Source organism: Monodon monoceros, unplaced genomic scaffold (genome assembly GCF_005190385.1).
Source record: "Monodon monoceros isolate NGI ecotype Baffin Bay Population unplaced genomic scaffold, NGI_Narwhal_1 Super_Scaffold_18, whole genome shotgun sequence".
Lineage (NCBI taxonomy): Eukaryota > Metazoa > Chordata > Mammalia > Artiodactyla > Monodontidae > Monodon > Monodon monoceros.
Window position 1 is genome coordinate 66,604,530 of NW_021703774.1, and position 19,909 is coordinate 66,624,438.

Sequence of the window (19,909 nt, forward strand, 5' to 3'; positions counted from 1 at the left end):
CCTGACCGGCGTAGCCCCTCAAGCTTGCGGCGGGAAGCGGCCAACCGGCCTTTCCACCCTTCGTTGTATCGAGCTCCACCAGGGGGCGACCCGGGCCCACGTGCCACCCAGTCCTGCTCTCTCGAAACTACAACTCCCAGGCCGCTCGGGGGTCGCGCCCGCCTTGTCTCGCCTTCTGCTCGCTCCAATTGGCCGCCGCGGGAGGGGGATTGGCGGTCTCCAGGGCGACGGGCGGCGCTCTGGGCATCCGAGGCTGGGAGGCGGGTCCGCCCCCTATTGTGTAGCTGGACGAGTGGAGCGGAGCGGTGCGGAGCAGGTGAGGGCGGGAGCGCCCTGGGGGCAATGGAACGGGGTGCCGGCGGGGGGATGGAGAACAGTGCGGGAGTTATGGGGGGCAGGAAAAAGCGGGGGACTTGTGGAGAGAAGTGGAATTCTTTGGGGAGCAGAACTAGGGGAGTTCTGGGGAGTGAAGGGGAATTCTGGGTGGGTGGATGGGTGGGTGCTCCTGGAGAAGTGGAGGAGTTCTGGAGGTAATGAGTGTGCCGGGGTGGGGTGGGGTGGGGTGGGGTGGGGTTGGTGGGTTCCAAAAGCAGGGAGAAGTTCCAGGGGTCCGGAGAAGGCGAGGGAGAAGGGAATTGGGGGCGGGGTACCAGAAGTGTACTGTGGGCTGAGGCGAGCGAATTCGAGGGAGGGAAATTCCAGGGAAGAGAGGATAGAAGTGGGTGAGTGACGATTCGGGAGGAGACAGGGAGTGCCTTGAAGCGGAGATGACCTGGTGCAATTGGAGATCAGGTGCTAAAAATAGGAATTTGGGGTGTGGGAGTTGTGAGAAGTGGGGATAACTGGGATGCGGGAATGAGAGAGTACTGGGTGGGGAGATTATTAGGTGAGGACGTAGAGGCCGACAGAAGAGTTGGAAGGATCTTAGGAAAAACAGAGGAGTTCTGGGCAAACCTGGATACTGAGGTTTTCAGAAAACTGAGCCAGGAGGGAACTGGGGGTTCCTATGCATTTGGAAAAAGATATGTCCATGAGGTGGCTGGGGACAGTGGGAAGCAAGGGGGATGGATGCTTGCTGGTGAGTTATCAGGAGTTAGATGTGCAGGGCCATTCAGTCCAGGCAGGGATGTTTTATAGCCCATTCCGAACTGTGAGGCCAAGAGTGGGGTGGAGGCCCGCAGAGCAGAGTCCACTTGGATCTTCCAGGCCCAAGGCAGCACCCCCCACCACCATCACCACCACCACCCCAGCCTGCTATGACTTCCTTAGATGCTCAGGGGCTGAGGCTATCAAGAGTTCCTCCCCTCCATGCTCCAGGGCTCACTTTGTACACCCTAGGGACTGGTTGACTTTTTAGCTTCTCATGGACCATGCCCCTGGGGTTAGTGAAGGGGGAGCCTAGCAAACCTTAGGCCCCAAAGATATTGGAGGGAGAGTAAGTGGGAGGAATTGGGTTAAGGCACTTGGGTCATGGTGTCTGGCAGAGGGAGGGCTGCCTGGCAGCATCAAGAAGAGGAAGTGGCGCCAGCCGCCAGCCCCAGGACCTGCCCAGACCTGGAGGATGCTGCCTGGGCCCCCCATACCAGCAGATGGGGAGGCAGTCTTCCTCTCCCAAGTGTCTGACTCATTCACGGCTAAAGCAGTATTGGGAGGCTGATGGAGAAAGAGGTACAGGGCCTCCAGCTTGCAGGGTTCACAGAGGCTGGAGAAATGAGGCAAGGATTTGTGCTCTGGGGGCCACTTTCTCTCGGTTTTCATCCAGGCTTTGCCCTTAACTGGCTCTGGGTGCCTGAGCAAGGCTCTGAGATACCCAAGGTCCTTATTTGTCACCGTGGGGTGGAGGCGATAATACTGGTTCTACCTTGCTATCTGCTACCTTGTTATTAGCATCAGGACTAAGGAAAGAAGAGGGAGAAGAGGCTGGGCTATGGGGGCTCTTCATCTCCCATACTTTCCTGAGAAGTCCTTTTCCAAGTGTATAGGAACCCAATTTCCCTCCTGGCTCAGCTTTCCAAGAGCCTTAGTAACCTGGGTATCCCCAGAATTCCTCTGCTTTTTCTAAGATCTTTCCAGCTCCTCTGCTCCCCACATGTCCTCATCTGTCTGGTCTCCCCACCCGGCACTCCCTCACCCCAGCCCTTCCCCCACTCATCTGCTCCCCTCTCTCCTTCTTCTGCCTTTGTTCACCTCCAGCTTTTCTCTAACTCGGGGTTTCTTCTGGTTTCCAACATTGGCCCACTCTGCATGTTGCCTTGCATTTTGCATCTAGATCTGGCGGTGCTTCAGAGGACGGCTTCATCAGGTGTTACATGAGCCAAGCCCTAACTGTCCAGAGGAGTGAGAGCTGACCCCCGTTACCCAATCAGAAGGATTGACAGGGCTTGCTGGGCTGTGCAGGTCCCTGGGCCCCTCCGTCTGGGCCCCTGTGGATAGGAGGGGCCGGGCGAGCAGGCAGCTGGGCTATGGTTTGGTGCCTCAGTCTGGCCATCCTCAGCCTGATCATCAGCCAGGGGGCTGACGGTGAGCTGGACTTCCTGGGCTCCGGAACTCCCTGTTGGCCTTGGGGTGGGTGGTGGTCTCCTGGGGTTCTCTGTGTGCAGGTCAGCGGAGGGGAGGAACAACACTGGCTCTGCAGAAGTCGAGGATTTCCTCAGCCACTTCACAAAGGCCTGGGGAGCCCACAAAGATAGAGAGGATATCTCCCCTCCCAGCCCTGATTCTGGCCCTCTGCTGTGTCCTCATGCCACGTGCCCTGCAGGTCGAGGGAAGCCTGAGGTGGTGTCGGTGGTGGGCCGGGCCGGGGAGAGTGCGGTGCTGGGCTGTGACCTGCTGTCCCCGGCTGGCCGGCCCCCTCTGCACGTCATCGAGTGGCTGCGCTTTGGATTCCTGCTTCCCATCTTCATTCAGTTCGGCCTCTACTCTCCCCGCATCGACCCTGCTTACGTGGGTAAGGCTTATCCTCAGGTGGGAGGTCGGGAGGTGTCCCCAACAAAGGTGGACTGGGTAGAGTGGGAACAAGTCCACTTCTTAACAGCTCTGTCCCTGTCCCAAACTCATCTCCAGCTCCACTGCCTGAACTCTGCTTAACAAGCGTGGCTCTGCTCCCAAGCAGTGTTCATTCATTGAAGGATTCATTCATTTACACACACACACACACACACACAGACACACATGTGGTCTCTTTAAAACTCCACATGGTCTGTTCCAAAGGAGATCCCGCAGCCCTATTCCAAGTGTCCATCCTACTTCTCTAATCGCTCTTTCTAGAGCTCCGGAAACCTCCCAGACCACCCTCATCCTCGCTATTCTCCCTACTTGGCCCTCTCCTGGTCCCTGGCTCTGCTATCTTCTCACTGCCCTGCCCTCCTCCTCCCCTACTTTCTTAAATGCTAGTTGGGTGTTCCAGGCCTCTAGGGAGTGGGCTGATGGGGCAGCAGGGTGGGTGGGTCTACGACCTGGCTGCTTCTCCACCGCTTCTGATTCTGGGTACAGCAGAGTTCGTGCATGGATGGGGTGGGCTGGGCATGGACCAGGCTCCCCTAAAGATCAGCAAATGGATGGAGCTGGGCTGGGCTCCTGCTTCAGCTGGTTTCTGTATGGACTTAAAATAGTGTATAGGCCTCCCTAGGGGCCTTCTCCTGTGCCCCAGCTGGCTCCCTCGAAAGGCTCAGCTTCCCCCTAATCCCCGATGGAGCCTTAATCTGAGCAGTTTAGTGCAGGTCTCCGAGGACAGTGTGTGGGAGAGCCTAGGGCTGGGGCTGGGGCTGCTGGGGAGAGAGTCTGGCTGCCTCCTCTTCAGAGGGGAAGCCCAGGAAAGGCCACCTGGGAGGACGTCGATGGGGGCAGGGGGACCCCCTCCCTTTTCCCTCTTTAGTTTGAATCCTGGGAGAAGCCACAGGATTGGCTGAGCTGTCACCACGGGGCAGGCTGAGCAGAGAGGGGAGGAGGCTCAGGCAGGTGCTGCAGGAGGGAAGAGTTTATTTTCAAACTGGGGTCAGTTGTTGGCAAACAGCCTGGTGGGAGCGTATGTGTCTGCACAAGCCCCCGGAGAACTGATGAAAGCGGGGACCCAATTAGGACAAGTGGAGAGACAACGGCTGTGCCCACCAGCCCTCCCTGCCTCTGCCCGCCGGGCTGGGAGGAGCTGGGCTGCCAGGCTGAGGCTCCGCAGATGCAGAACATTGCCCGACTGACGACAGGGCAGGGGGAGGTGGAGGACAGAGGAGAGAAGGGCTTTTCCTGGGCTTCCCCCAGGGAGATGTGCAACTCTCCTCCCCCCTACCCCCTGCCCTCTGTCCTGTCTTGAGATCCCTCAGGCGGACAAACCACTGGACGGTAGCAACTTTGCTGCCTGTGGGTTTTCTTTCTGTCTCTGGGTGTTCCTTTCAGCTGCAAGTCTTTCTTCCTACCCCTGCCCTTCATGCCCACCCCTGCCCCAACTCTGGAGCTCCTGGTCAGGCAGGGCTAGTCTGGGGAGTCAGGGCCCTGGGGAGAGGCCCCTGCACCCATTAACCCTTTTACTGCCTCCCAGTGTGGAAGGGGCCTCTCAGCCTTTGTGTAGGGGACTCTGAACTGCAGTTGCTAGGCAACGGGAGGTGAAGGTTGCTAAGGACAATGCTCTCCTGTCATAAACCCTCTGGGCAAGCGAAGGGGAGATGGCCTGGGACTGTGTGTGTGAGGCCCGTGGCCTAGAATATGGGAGGGACCGTGAGAGAGACTGGAGCTTCAGGGATTACACTGAAGAGAAGGCTTCCAATCTTTGAGGACCCTAGAATCCATCTAGCAGAGGAGACTGGATTTATAGACGAGTACAAAAGTAGTAAAAAGCAGTATAAAACAAGCCAGGACTAAATCCTAGGATGAAGTTAGCTGCTGTACGTAAAGAACCCAGCACAGAGCCTGTACAGAGTGCCTGCATGGTGTGAAACCGTGACTAGGCATGCAGAGGAAAGAGGGTCCACTTCCTCTACAGTAGCTTTCCTGGGGTGGATCTTAGATCAGCTCTTCTAATTCATGGGACCAGCTTTTGGTCTTCGACTCCTGTGCTATATTTCTTGGGAGTTTCAAGATACCCCATGTGGCAGAAGGGACGTGAATTTTCTCTCTGTCCTGAGTCATTTGACACAAATCAGTTATCTTATCCTCCATTTAGAACAACCTGGCTCCCTCTAATCATCTCCCCTCACTACCTTTAGCCTTACATACCCTCCGCAGAGTCACCTCTTCCTGGAAGCCTTCCATACTCCTCTTGCTTCTTAGCCTCTTGGAATATTTTTTAAGCTTCTGTGTGTATATGAACTTGCACATGTCCATGAGTGTGGATTCCCTGCCTTCCTAGAGCTTGCAAGAATGGGGACTGTGCCTCCTTCCTCTATACTCCCCTGCACGTGGGGTCCAAAGACACTCAGGCTCTGGCTCTGTGTGTGGAGGGGGGCCCAGGACTCAGGAGGATACAGGACGGCCTGCCCCTGGCCAGCTTCCTGTTCTTCTGTGACTCTACAGGTCTAGCCATTCATACCTCACAGAAAAGTTAGGACATACTCTATGCTTTATTAGATGTTCTGATCAACAGACATTTGGAGCTGTTACCCGTTGGCTACCAACATCCCCCGAGTGAGAATATACTGACTATGCGCAGTGATAAGCGCCCTGAGCGTCACTTGATGCTCATACTAGTGCGCAGTGGAGAGCATGCTGCGTCGTGAGAAAGGAGGCCTGGCTGTATCACTGAGTAGCTTATTGGAAAGAAGCTTAACATCAATTCCTTCTTCTAGAATGGAATTCTTGGAAGGATTAAGTATGGTGACAATGCCTAATATTACGTGGCCCATATCCCAAACTCTATTTCCCTTCCCTCTTCTTCCTTCTTTGTAGCGACCGAAGATCACCGTAATGAAACGTTGCCGTCACACGGGACGTAGTAGAGGTCGCAGGGAGTTCCCCGGTGGCCTAGTGGTTAGGATTGCGGGCTTTCACTGCCATGGCCGGGGTTCAGTCCCTGGTTGGGGAGCAAGCCACGTGGCGCAGCCAAAACAAAGAAAAAAGAAGAGGTCGCAGCGGGGTCTACGGGGGGTCCCATGGCCAGGCAGTTTAGGGTTACTGAGGAATCCCACTGGTGGGAGGAAGGGTGTGATCATATTCAATATTTACCTGCACGACTCAGGCTTATCTTCTAGGTGGGGATTTAAACACCTAGCCCTTTAAGCAGCTCCACCCTTTCTAGAGAATCTGCACCCTTGGACCTCATTCTTGGAAGAAAACAGTCCCTTGCCTATGAGCACAGCGCTGGCCTCAGCCTGATCATCTCCTCTTTTTTCCTTGATGGCTTCAGGGCCCCCATGGGTTTTGATTCTATTTCAGAAAGGTGAACCCTAGAGGTAGAATGCAAGCAGATCGGAGGGGGCAAGTGTGCGAGCAGCTTCAGACTGCCCAGTCTTAGAACGGGCTAAGTAGGGGCACAGGCTGGTTGCTTTTGTTTGGCATAACCCGCAAGAATTAGAAAATGTCAGCTGTCCCTATCAGAGGTCAGGGCGGGGCGGGTAGCTGATGAATGTGGAGGGCGGGAGGCTGGAGGCAGCGGGACCTCTTTGTGGACTCTTGGTGTAACCCAGGAGAGAGATGCTATGGGGCTAAACTAAAGAGAAGGTGGCAGAGAGGGAAACAGCATCCAGGAGGTAGAACTGAAAGGCTTACTGAACAAGCAGATGTGGGGTTAATGGAGAGAGCAATCTAGGTGACACCAGGTTTCTGGTAGGGTGACGTGCGTGACGGCACTCTTCACTAATCCAGGGGAGAAGACGGAGACGGTGTGTCGTCAGGTGAGGGATGGTGCCAAGGTTGAATGCAGGCTGCTGATTTCAGATCATGAGCTCCTTCCTTTGTTCAACCACTTTTATTTAAGCGCCCGCCGACGTCAGGCACCATGCTGCCTGCCTTCCATCCACCCTACCTGGATTTTTTTCTCTCTCATTTTATAGATGAAGACGTTGGTGTTGAGAGAGAAGTTAAGTGATCTGGCCAAAGAAGTGAATGGCAGAGCTGGAGGCTAGGTCTCTGTGGCTCCCAAGCGTGTGCCTTGCTTTCTAGGCTGCACTGCCAGGGACCCACGAAGCTGTCTGGGGCGCAGGGCTCCGCCAGGGTGGGAGGGCGCCGTCTGCTTGCGCTGGGGCTGGGTGATTTGTGGAGCTCTATGTAGTCCGCCAGCCGGGGCTTGGATGCCCTGGAGCGTGAGGGGACGGGGTGAGGAGGCTGCTGACCTTGCTGCCTGGCTGGTTTGGACTCTGGCCACCCTAAGGCGCTTAGGCCGCTGATAATAGCCCTGGCGGATTAGGGGCTTTGGTAGGCGAGGTGTGGATCCCAAACCCAGCTGTGGTTTCTGGGCCCCGAGTCCTCTGGCAGGAGTACTCCCGGGACCCCCCTTACAAAAAGAGCTCAGGGATGGGCAGATTCTGTATGAATCCAGAGGAGACTGAGTGTTGGCTCTTCAAGCCCCTTCCCCCTACAGTCATGGAAGCTGGGCGTAGTTCAGTGTCCACCTGCTGCTGCTCTGGTTTCTCTTTGTCTAAGCTGGGTCCCAGCTGCTGAAAGGCAGGAGCCATCAGAGGGGCTGAAGGGAGAGATCTGCCCTCAGTGACCCCAACCCCATCTGTGCCTCTCTGGACCCCACCCTATCAGGGTAACTGGGAGACACTGAGCCTGTTCTTGACGTCTGAGAATGACCAGTGTGACCAGGGGCCTGGGGCTCCCATGGGGTCCCTTCTGCACCCTTGATCCAGGGCTCCTCCCCCAGGGCGTGTCCGGCTTCAGAAGGGGGCATCTCTCCAGATCGAGGGGCTGCGGGCTGAGGACCAGGGCTGGTACGAGTGCCGCGTGCTCTTCCTGGACCAGCACAGACCCGAGGACGACTCTGCTAACGGCTCCTGGGTGCACCTCACTGTCAATTGTATGAGGCTGGGAGCAGGCAGGCTGTGGAGGAGGGAGGGGAGAGGAAGGAGGAGGGAGGGGAGAGGAAGGAGGAGGGAGGGGAGAGGAAGGGGGAAGGAGGGGAGGAAGGAGGAGGGAGGGGAGGGAAGAAGGGGGAGGGGAGGGAAGGGAGGGGCGAGGGGAGGGAAGGGAGGGGCGAGGGGAAGGAGGGGGGAGGGGAGGAGGGCAGTCCCGATGCCCCACCCTTGCTGACACCTCTTGTTTGCTGGCTCCCTGTTTGCATCTTACCCCTGCCACCCCCACTCCTGCCCTTTCAGTTCCTCAAACCTAAGTCCAATCAGCCTTCTGGACTCTTTGTTAGGAACTTCCTCTTCCTCTCTCTTCCCTGCTCCCGCCTCCCTGGCCAAGAGAGGGTAATGGGTAGGAGGGGATAAGGGGTTATTGAGCCCTGAGTGAAACATCACTCACATATATACAACATTTTGTTTTTTCAAAACACCTTTTAACCCAGTACCTCATGAATTCTGTCACAACCCGAAGAAGCAAGGAGGTCATAGTTCTTCCCATTTCCTGGATGGGGCATGGGGAGACTGGGTCATACCACTGATTAGTGGCAGAGCAGTCTAGAACTCAGGTCTCCTGACTCCCAGGACAGTGCTTTTCTAGAGGGCACCTAGCTCTCTCCCAGCTCTGAACACCCAGCCTGGTGGTCAGCTCCCTAACCAACTCTGCAGGCCAGTGGGGGAACGGGCTTGTGCGTCCTTACTGGGTCCTGGGTGCAGCAGACAGGGTGGCCCTGGGTTGGGAATTCCTATGAAGCTGGTGGGCTGATGGGCTGAAGGCTGAGGCCCTGATCTGCCTCTCTGGTCCTCGGACGCTGCTCTTTGGGCTGATGGCCCCTCTGGCAATCCCTGACGCCTCTCTCCTTGCAGCGCCCCCTCAATTCCTGGAGACGCCTCCCCAGGTGCTGGAAGTGCGGGAACTGGAGCCTGTGATCCTGCGTTGCGCGGCCCGCGGCAGCCCCCAACCTCGTGTGACTTGGAAGCTTCTAGGACAGGACCTCGGCCAGGGCCAGAGTCAGGTGCAGGTGAGTCCCAGGGCTGGACAGGGTGGGCCAGATAGAGTGTGAGGCAGGTAGTGGCCTGGGAGCGGGGCTGGAGGCCAGGAGGTTGGGAGACGGGCCGGAGGAGGGGCTTGGCATTGGCTTCCCTGAGCCCAGCACGCTGCCTCCCTCTGCTGGCCAGCCTCGGAAGTGCGGGGTCTGAGGCCCGCCGTGGGCAGGGGAGACACAAGGGTCCTTCCTCACCCACTCTGACTCTAGGTGCAGAACGGGACGCTGAGGATCCGGAGGGCGGAGCGAGGCAGCTCCGGGGTCTACACCTGCCAAGCCTCCAGCACTGAGGGCAGCGCCATCCACGCCACCCAGCTGCTGGTGCTAGGTGCTGTCTCGGGGGAGGGCCGGGAAACAGGACACACACGTGAGAGGACTGACCTGTGGCTGGAGGTGCACACAGCCAGCAGCCGGGGGGGGGAGGCTTGTGCCTGAGGGCAGGGGCCCATGGAGAGGGAGGGAGCTCCCAATACAGGCTCTTCCTCTAAAACCAGCATCTTGCCTGTAAAAGGATCAGTGAACGGAAATAGATATTTAGAGCCAGCAATGTGGTATAGTGAGAAGGGCGTGGGTGCTGGTGTTAGACCATAAGCCATGGAACCCCCTTGACCTCCAGTTTCCTCATCTATACAAAGAGGTTCCTATGTTCCTTGCAGGATTGTTACAAGAATTAGGTTCAGACGAGCACAATGATCATAGTAATTCCTGGCCAAGCCCTTCCCCTTAGAAAGCAAGCTGAGAAGTAGACTCTGCCTTCATGGAGCCTCTTATCCACAGGGGGAAATAAGACGCAGTGGTGAAGTGCCTCTCTCCTGGGTACTGTGGGAGAGGCAGTGCTGGGCAGTGGTGTTGAGTCTGGTGTTGAGAAGGCCTGAGTATGAATTTGCCTTCCCCGCTGATCTCGGGCAAGTCACCTCACAGTCTCTCTGCCTCTGAGCCTTCATGTCTTCACCTATGAAGTGGAGACAATAATTTCTACCACAAAAGGCTCTTGGGAGGATTAAATGAGAATAGTGCAGGTAAGGTGCTCAGCTATGCCCGGCATGCCTGTAAGTGCTCTATACACCAACTCATATCATTACCACTTATTACTGACCACTTATTATAGGAGCCCAGAGAAGGGAAACAGCAGTGCAGCTGCAGACGCTAGAGACGGTTTGGCAGGGGCTCTGTGGCCTGGCCAGGCTCTCAGGGAAGAGCATTCTAGACTGTGGGTCCAGAGAGCAAAGGCATGGAGATGGGAGTGAGTCTGGCATAGACACAGTGAGCTGCCCATACTGACCTGAAAGAGTTCACAAAGACTTGACATATGAAAAGACAGTTGGCCAGGCAGGGGTTACACGGGCCCACAGGGCTGGGCCAAGAAGTTTGAGCTTAATGTGCTAGGAGCCAGGAGCTGTTGTGGGTTCTTGAGTAGGAGTGTTCTGTGGCCAAAGGTGGGGGGACATTTCTGCATGAATGGCCATCAGAGTGGCAGTGATGGCGGAGCCTGGAGTCAGGGATTGCTGCAGCATCTTGGGGTAAGGTACTGGGTACCCGGATTAGGGTAGGAGACATAGAGGTGATTTCAGATGTGACAGATGAAGGATGGAAAGGGTAGTGGGTGTAAAGGTGTAAAGGGTGATCAGAGGGGTAAAACTGATTCCCCCTCCCCAACACACACACACACACACACACACACACACACACACACACACCGGAAACTAGGTGAATGGAGGTGATGGGAAGGGGAGCTAGCCAGGGCAGAGGAAGAACTTGTGTTAAATAAAAGGGTTAGGACCTGTTTCCATTCCCAAGGCTTTGTAGCAACCAGCCCTGTATTCCAGAGAGCGGACCTGGGAAGAACTGTAGAAGTGACCCTTAGGGTTCCTGAAAGACTGGGCTGAGGCCTCCCCTTCCCCGTGTGCTCCCCCCGACAGGACCCCCAGTCATCGTGGTGCCCCCCAAGAACAGCACGGTCAATGCCTCCCAGGATGTTTCCCTGGCCTGCCAGGCTGAGGCGTACCCCGCTAACCTCACCTACAGCTGGTTCCAGGACAGCACCAATGTCTTCCACATTAGGTGAGGCATGGGGTGGGGTGGGTGTGGGGTACTGATGGGCAGTCTGAGTCCAGCAAGACCTGGACCCCCCTGCCCACGTGCCATACTGCAGCCGCCTGCAGCCCCGAGTGCGGATCCTGGTGGATGGCAGCTTGCGGCTGCAGGCCGCCCAGCCTGATGATGCGGGCCGCTACACCTGTGTACCCAGCAATGGCCTTCCACGCCCACCCTCGGCCTCTGCCTACCTCACTGTTCTCTGTAAGCCTGACCCCAGCTCCCTCCCCAGACTGCTCTCCTCCCCTGGGCCAGGCCAAGCTCCTCCCCGACAACTTGTCACTGCTTCCCCCCAGACCCCGCCCAGGTGACTGCCATGCCTCCTGAGACACCCCTGCCCATGGGCATGCGGGGGGTGATCCGGTGCCCGGTTCGTGCCAACCCCCCACTGCTCTTCGTCAGCTGGACCAAGGATGGGCAGGCCCTGCAGCTGGACAAGGTACAGGCTTGGGGCAGGGGATAGAGGGCTTAGCTTGGTGGTATTCTAGTCAGGACAGCTGGGGCGGCATTAGATCAATTCAGTGACTGGGGAACATGCTGTGTAGGTTGTCGCATGGGGGACAGGAGCAGAGACACCCATGCCTAGAGGGGGCAGCACAGCTGTGCAGACACTGCTAGAAGGCCAGGAGGCAGCGAGCACCTTCCTCTTAGGACTGGTTGAGGATAGATCAGCAACAGCTTCTGGGACTCTGGTGATGGGCCTTGAAGGGTGGAGAGACATTCCATGCAGAAACCAGGGCCCAGAGGCAGGAACAGTATAGTGCATTTATGGCATAATGAACCTCCCAGCTAGGGGGAGCTACAGTGCCTATGGGGACGTGACTGGTGCAGAGAAATCTGGAAAGACTGGTTGGGACCAAAAGGAGGAACTATGGATGCCAAGTTAATATTACCTCATTCCACGGGGACTGAGATCTTTTGTTTGTCGGCAAAGACCACAAATTCCTTGTGGGCTAGTATTTCATCTTTTAATCCTAGTCTCCCCAGGGCTACTGCAACTGTAGTGGTGCTCAATAAATTTTTGTCTAAGGTTTAAGAAAAAAGTCCAAAGGCATTCGGAGGCAGTGAAGTTGCTTGGGCAACGGTGTGATAGGAATGGAGAGGAAGAGACTGGACAGACAGAGGGGGTACAGAGGCTATTGAAATGAGAGTGTGGGTGAGAGGTTACAAGGCCTGAGCTGGAAAGGAGGACATGAAGATAGACAGGACAAAAGGCCTTCCCAGGAGGACAGACGTGGGGCGTGAGACAAAGTGAGGGGTCGGATGTTAGCCTTTAACACAGAACTAGGGAAGCTAGGAAGAAGAACCCATTTGGGGTGGAAGATGCAGAATGTAATCTCGGAGTGCTGGGGAGACAGCAGGCCGGGAGACCCACACCTCTCAAGCTCAACCCCAGGGTGTGCCGTGCACACTGGATTCCCCGTGAGTGGCTCTCCTGGAGTCTGCAGTCCCAGTCTTCACCCCCATTGGTAGTGGCCCCTCTGTAGGAAAGAGAAAGGAAGGATGGAATTCACAGAGAGGTCTGGCCTAGGGGTAGGGTTGTGGCATCCTCTGCATGGATGTGGGTCCCTCCCGCGCATTGCCTCTCTCCATCTCTGGTCTGGCCTCCGCTGAGTTTCTCTCTCTGGTTGTCATCTCCTCATGCCTCCAGTTCCCTGGCTGGTCCCAGGGCCCAGAAGGTTCTCTGATCATTGCCCTGGGGAATGAGGATGTGCTGGGAGAATACTCCTGCACCCCCTACAACCGTCTTGGCACTGCAGGGCCCTCCCCGGTGACCTGCGTGCTGCTCAAGGTGAGGCTCGGGGGGGGCCAGCGGCAGCGGGTCAGGTGGCCGAAGATGCGAGCCTAGTGCTGACACCGGGCTGACAGAGGCGGGTGGGACAGACACATGTGGGGAGTGGGGGTGGGCTTCCCAGTCTGTGTTTCCCACGGTGGCCATGGCAGCAGCTATCAGATGCCATCACAGAGGTTTTTGCAGAGATGGTGCTGGGGAGGTGGGGCATCGGTCACCTCCACACAGTAAGATATCCTGCCTGCCCCGACCCTTTAACTTGGACCAGGCTGCCTTCCGCTCTAGAGGGAAGAGAGTGGGAAGCAGAGGGCAGGGTGAAGGGTGTTCTGCAGAGGTTTGTACATCTCCAGAGAGCCCCTCGTCTCTCCAGCAATGTCCCTCCAGCTTCCCTGCTGGGGAACAGAGAGAAAGCTAGAGAGACACTGAGAGATGGAGACAGACGCAGCATGACGGGGGCCCCGCAGAGGGGAAGTAACGACCCTTAGACAGCAGTGTGAGAGAGCCCCCTCCCAATGCCAGATCTGGCTTACAGGCTCCCCCAGCTTTTCTAGAACGGCCCAAGGAAGAATATTTCCAAGAAGTAGGGCGGGAGCTACTCATCCCCTGCTCTGCCCGAGGAGACCCTTCACCTACTATCTCTTGGGTTAAGGTAAGGCTCCTGACCCCGCTCCTCCTGTATTCACGCCTGCTACGCCCCTGCCTCTCCGTGCCCCTGGCCGTTTTGTGGGAGGGAGAAGGTGGGGAGGAGAGGGCTGTCAGAGGCAGGGTGGGGAGGAAACTGGAGCTGCCCAGAGAGATGAGTGGCGCCCTTGGTGAGGGGTGGCTGCGTGTGTCCTCAGGGCTGACCAGTGGTTCTGTAGGTGGGCCGGGGGCTGCAGGGCCAGGCCCAGGTGGATAGCAACAGTAGCCTCATCCTGCGACCGTTGACCAAGGAGGCCCACGGGCGCTGGGAGTGCACAGCCAGCAATGCTGTGGCCCGAGTGGCCACCTCCACGAATGTCTACGTGCTGGGTTAGTGGGGGCAGAGCCAGCTGGAGGCAGCCATGTGGGAAGGAGATGGGAGTAAATCATTTTGGGGCGCCCAGATGGGGGATCTTGGGTGGGGTGCCCCTGGGATGATGGGTGGAGGGCCGAAGCCCTAGTCTCCCCCTAGCTCTTTGCTCTCCCTCAGCACCCTGACCATCATCCCTCTGTTCCCCCCACCCAGGCACCAGCCCCCACGTTGTCACCAATGTGTCCGTAGTGCCTTTGCCCAAGGGTGCCAATGTCTCCTGGGAGCCTGGCTTTGATGGTGGCTACCTGCAGAGATTCAGCGTCTGGTACACCCCATTGTGAGTGACCTGCCCCTGCCATCCCTCTCCCTCAACACCCTGATTCTCTCTCTGGCCCTCTGTCTTTTCTCCCAGCCCTCTATCCCAGCCCTGCCCTAACTCTGCTGCCCGAGTTCCAGAGAATCTCAGGGATTCATGGCCCAGGTCCTGAGACCCCGGATGGTGAAAGGGAGGGGAGAGGTCAGCTCTCTGGACTCCAACCTTCCTGCTCTTCCTAGCACGTGAGGTGCCCCCCATTTCCTCTTGTCCTCCAGGGCAAAGCGTCCTGACCGAGCCCACTACGACTGGGTGTCCTTGGCTGTGCCCATGGGGGCTGCTCACCTCCTAGTGCCAGGCTTGCAGCCCCACACCCAATACCAGTTCAGCGTCCTCGCTCAGAACAAGCTGGGGAGTGGGCCCTTCAGCGAGATCGTCTTGTCTGCTCCTGAAGGTGAGAGACCTCTTACCCAGAGCAGCAGACAGGGATAGGCAAGGGCTGTAGGGACCTGGGTGGGAGGGGGGCGGAGGTGCTGGGCAGCTTGGGGGCCAGAGGGCTTTGTGGAAGATGATCCAGGCTTGTCTTTAGGGGCTCTGGGAGAGCAGCTGGGCACCAGGGGATGTCGAAGGCCAGAGGAGCAGGGGAAGAGCACTGGAAATCCGATCTTTACGAGTCTATCTGTCCCATTCAGGGCTTCCTACCACACCAGCTGCCCCCAGTCCTCCCGCAACAGAGATGCTGCCTCCCCTGTCCCCTCCGAGAGGTCTGGTGGCAGTGAGGACACCCCGGGGGGTACTCCTGCATTGGGACCCCCCAGAACTAGTCCCTAAGAGACTGGATGGCTACGTCCTGGAGGCACGGCAAAGCTCCCAGGGGTGGGAGGTGCTGGATCGGGCCGTGGCAGGCAGTGAAATGCAGTTGTTGGTGCCAGGACTTATCAAGGTAGGTGTGGGAAGTGGGCACAGGGAGGGTCCTCCCAGCAGCCCTCCTGCCCTCTGCTCCACTCCCCAGACCTGATCTCACCCTGATTTGACTATCCTCACCTCTGGCTGTCCACTTCACCCGTACCTTCCAACTGCAAAGTCTTTCCGAACGGGGTTGGGGGTGGGCAGTGCTGAGCCGTGACCCCCTTCCTGGACCCCAACCCCCAGGACGTTCTCTACGAGTTCCGCCTTGTGGCCTTCGCCGGTAGCTATGTCAGTGATCCCAGCAACACGGCCAACGTCTCCACTTTTGGTGAGAATCTGGCAGGAGGGCAGAGCCCTGGGGATTGGGGGGCTCGAAGCCCACTAAGTCGTGGACACCGACCCTCCCCCGTGGCCCTTTGCCCAGGCCTGGAGGTCTACCCCTCGCGCACACAGCTGCCGGGCCTCCTGCCCCAGCCAGTGCTGGCCGGCGTGGTGGGCGGGGTCTGCTTCCTGGGCGCGGCTGTCCTCGTGAGTATCCTGGCCGCTTGCCTTATGAACCGGCGCAGAGCCGCACGTCGCCACCGCAAACGCCTCCGCCAAGGTAGGCCACCTGGGGCCCGGCCAAAGAAGGGCCCCGCCCCTCCATAAGCACCTCCTACCTGGAGGAGAAATCCCTCCCTCCTGCGTGGGCCAGGTGTGTTCCAACAGCCCGTGGTCCTGCTTCCCCACTGGCCTCCACTTTTCCCAGGAAGATGAGATTGGGCGCCTGTGTCACCTCTGGTTCTCCTGTCCTTACAGATGCACCTCTTATCTTCTCTCCGGCCGGGAAGTCAGCTCCCCAGTAAGTCCCTCCACTTCCTCGGCTTCCTTCTGTGAGCACCAGGGTTCTCTGCTTCCTTTTCTGCACCTTGGGGTAGGAGGGGTAGGAGAGGTGGAACAGAAGTGAGAGGGAGGTAAGGATGGAAGTGCAGAGACCCCAGCCTGGGGGCTGGTCCAGCGTTGCCTGTGCCTTCCCTCCACCGCTCCACCCCTCCACCATGTGGGTCCTTTTCTCCCTTGCTCTCCCTAGCTCTGCTCTGTTCTGCATCAAACCTCTCAAGGCCTGACGCTGGTCCCTGGGAGAGGGACTGGCCCCCTACCACAGACCCTGATCTCCTGTCCTTCCCCAGCTCTGCTTCGGGCTCGGGCAGTCCTGACAGTGTGGCGAAGCTGAAGCTCCAGGGTTCCCCAGTCCCCAGCCTGCGCCAGAGTCTGCTCTGGGGTGAACCCGCTGGACCCCCCAGCCCCCCTCCGGATCCTCCACCTAGCCGGGGGCCCTTACCCCTGGAGCCCATTTGCCGGGGACCAGATGGGCGATTTGTGATGGGACCCAAGGTGGGGACCTCCCAAGAAAAGTCAGGCCCTGAGCAGGCTGAGCCTCGGACCCCAGCTCAGCGTCAGGCCAGGTCCTATGATGGCAGCAGCAGCCCCAGTGGGATGCCCCAGCCCCTCTGCATTGCAGACATCAGCCCTGTGAGGCCCCCTCCAGCAGCGCCACCCAGTTCCCTGCCAGGTCCAGGACCCCTGCTCCAGTACCTGAGCCTGCCCTTCTTCAGGGAGATGAATGTAGATGGGGACTGGCCCCCCTTGGAGGAGCCTGCCCCTCCCCCAGATTACATGGATACCCGGCCCCGCCCCACCTCATCTCTCCTCCACCCCCTGGACTCCCGCTCTGAGTTCCCCAGGGCAGCGCTTCCTGGGGCCGTGCTCGGGGTTGGGGCCTCCCCAGAGCTCCCGTACACAGCACTGACTGACTGGACACTGAGGGAGCGGCTGCTGCCAAGCCTTCTGCCTGCTGCGCCTCGGGGCAGCCTCACAAGCCAGAGCAGTGGGCGGGGCAGCGCCTCCTTCCTTCGGCCCCCCTCCACGGCCCCCTCTGCAGGAGGCAGCTACCTCAGCCCCGCTCCAGGAGACACCAGCAGCTGGGCCAGTGGCCCTGAGAGGTGGCCCCGAAGGGAGCATGTGGTGACGGTCAGCACGAGGTGAGGGCAGTCCCTGCCCAGCCCTGCCCTATCCAAGTTCTCCCGACCCCTCTCCTATACCGTCTGCCTTCTCTGCTCCATTCCCACCCTGGGACCAGGAGAGCTGAGGTCCTTTTGCTGAGGTCCAGGGACCTTCAGAGGAAACCCATGGCCCACCCTCAGCTTGGGGTCCCCGGGTTCAGGCTTTTCTGGCTACCCTCCATTGCTCCACCCATACCAAACATCTGTCCCTTTTAACAGGAGGAACACATCTGTGGATGAGAACTATGAATGGGACTCAGAATTCCCAGGGGACATGGAATTGCTGGAGACTCTGCACCTGGGCTTGACTGGCCCTCGATCCCGACTTGAAGCTGAGCCAGAGCTAGGTGTGGGAGCCCTCCAGAAAGGCAGGCACCCCTGGCCTTGCTGTCCTGCACCCACACCCTTAGGACCTAGTCAGTTCCCAGCTGGGCCCTGAGCCCCAGGCCCTCTCCTCTTGCTGCCTTGGCTTCTCTGCATTGGCAGGCCCTAGGGAGCTTCATGGTGCCGGTGAACCACAAGACTTCACCCAGGGAACCTTAAGACTTCTTCCTCTCGTTATTCTGCCCTCTTGCAGGTGCGAAGACTCCAGAGGAGGGCTGCCTCCTGAATACCGTCCACGCTCCTGGCCCTGAGGCCCGCTGTGCTGCCCTTCGGGAGGAATTCCTGGCCTTCCGCCGCCGTCGAGATGCTGCTAGGTTCCGGCTACCGGCCTATCGACAGCCAGTCTCCCACGCTGAACAGGCCACTCTGCTGTGAATGCCCTAATATGAGGCAGGGGAAAGGCACACGGACCCTGCAAAGAAGGCCCTCAGCAAGAACTAGCTCCAGCCTGGGACACTGCCCCTCCTCCTTTGGTGCTCAGGCACAGACCCTGACAGTGGGCTTGGTGTGGGATATGCTGAGCCTCTAGAGTCTGGGGACTGGAACAGGGATCTTAGGTCTGCCCGTGTGTGTGTGTGTGTGTGTGCGCACGTGCGCGTGTGCACGCGTGCATGCGCGTGTGTGTGGTGTTTGTGGTGTGGGTGAGGTTTTTTTTACAGGTGAATAAAGAAAGTCTGAAAAATCTTTCTGTGTGTCATCTGCTTTGAATCTGAGAGGGAGGTTGGAAAATCCCTGAACCCTAAAAAAGGAGGGTAGGGCTTCCCTGGTGGTGCAGTGGTTGAGAGTCCGCCTGCCGATGCAGGGGACACGGGTTCGTGTCCCGGTCCGGGAAGATCCCACGTGCCGCGGAGCGGCTGGACCCGTGAGCCATGGCCGCTGAGCCTGCGCGTCCGGAGCCTGTGCTCTGCAATGGGAGAGGCCACAACAGTGAGAGGCCCGCTTATCGCAAAAAAAAAAGGAGGGTATTCTTCCTGAGGGTACTCTTCCTGAATGGATGGATGTACGTTCAATATCCATTCAAAAAGCATTTATTGAGTGCCTACTGAGGTCAGCTATTGAATGCCTACTGAGACCAGCCATTGAGCTAGATGCAGAGGAACTACAAAATTCACAAGACATGTCTGCTCTTGGGGAGTTCTTTCTGGTCGGTGAAGCAGGCAAGTAAAGAAATAGTTACAGGGCTTCCCTGGTGGCGCAGTGTTTGAGAGTCCGCCTGTCGATGCAGGGGACGCGGGTTCGTGCCCCAGTCCGGGAAGATCCCACATGCCGCGGAGCGGCTGGGCCCGTGAGCCATGGCCGCTGAGCCTGCGTGTCCGGAGCCTGTGCTCCTCAACGGGAGAGGCCACAACAGTGAGAGGCCCGCGTACCGCAAAAAAAAAAAAGAAAGAAAAAGAAAAAAAAGAAATAGTTACAGTACTATGTGATAAGTTCTGTGATAAACTATGTGTTGGTTATTAAGGCAGCATGAAGGAAGGAGTCAGCAAACAGTGAATGCTTACAGCTTGCGCTGGGATAAATTGGGACGATTGCAGGCATCATCACAGGAAGTGAGAACAATGATGATAGCCACAGCTGAGCACTCACTATGTGCCAGGCACTGCTGTAAGCTCTTTACATGTATCATTTAATTCTCTACCACTCTGAGGTAGGTAGTACTATTAGCTCTATTTTATAGACTAGCGAACTGAGGTGCACAGTGCTTTAGTAAGTTGCCCAAAAGTCACAAAGTTGGTGATGGATAGAGCAGGTGAGAAGTCAGTCAAGGGAGGAAACGCATCCCAGGCAGAGGAACAGCCTGTGTAAAAGCACGGAGGATTCCTTGGCCTACCAGGGAATCACTGGAATATAGGGGTAGGGAGGATCGGGCAAGAGAGAATGGAAAAGTGGGAAGGCACTGGTTTTTTTTTTTTAATTATTATTTTTAAAATTTATTTTATTTTTGGCTGCATTGGGTCCTCGTTGCTGTGTGCGGGCTTTCTCTAGTTGCGTGGAGCGGGGGCTACTCTTTGTTGTGGTGCGCAGGCTTCTCATTGCAGTGGCTTCTCTTGTTGTGGAGCACGGGCTCTAGGCACACGGGCTTCAGTAGTTGTGGCACGCGGGCTCAGTAGTTGTGGCTCGCGGGCTCTAGAGTGCAGGCTCTGTAGTTGTGGCGCATGGGCTTAGTTGCTCTGCAGCATGTGGGATCTTCCCGGACCAGTGACCAAACCCGTGTCCCCTGCATTGGCAGGCGGATTCTTAACCACTGCACCACCAGGGAAGTCCGGCACTGGTTGGTGATGCGCTTGAAAACCAGGCTCAACTGGGTCTTCTATCATCTGTGAAGAACTCCACTGATAGATGTAAGCAG

At 57.6% G+C, this 19,909-nt stretch overlaps 1 protein-coding gene across 1 annotated transcript; it reads left to right on the plus strand.

Moving 5' to 3' along the window:
• Positions 1-293: 293 nt before the first annotated feature.
• Positions 294-18,233, plus strand: IGSF9 (immunoglobulin superfamily member 9). The gene is made up of 21 exons (XM_029229751.1): positions 294-316; positions 2,270-2,520; positions 2,759-2,947; positions 7,790-7,942; positions 8,856-9,010; positions 9,245-9,362; positions 10,954-11,095; positions 11,187-11,332; positions 11,425-11,567; positions 12,780-12,920; positions 13,453-13,569; positions 13,781-13,931; positions 14,128-14,251; positions 14,506-14,681; positions 14,920-15,170; positions 15,380-15,464; positions 15,561-15,737; positions 15,935-15,977; positions 16,306-17,157; positions 17,398-17,525; positions 17,756-18,233. Exons 2-21 carry the CDS (start codon positions 2,463-2,465, stop codon positions 17,935-17,937), a joined length of 3,531 nt encoding a protein of 1,176 aa, XP_029085584.1. The 5' UTR covers positions 294-316; positions 2,270-2,462; the 3' UTR covers positions 17,938-18,233.
• Positions 18,234-19,909: the final 1,676 nt, after the last annotated feature.

Bases quoted from the DNA above. Each gene is read 5' to 3' on its own strand.
- IGSF9 (XM_029229751.1), top strand. From the start codon at position 2,463: ATGGTTTGGTGCCTCAGTCTGGCCATCCTCAGCCTGATCATCAGCCAG. The intron at 2,521-2,758 runs GTGAGCTGGACT...CGTGCCCTGCAG, and splicing joins CATCAGCCAGGGGGCTGACG to GTCGAGGGAAGCCTGAGGTG. The intron at 15,978-16,305 runs GTAAGTCCCTCC...GTCCTTCCCCAG, and splicing joins GCCGGGAAGTCAGCTCCCCA to CTCTGCTTCGGGCTCGGGCA.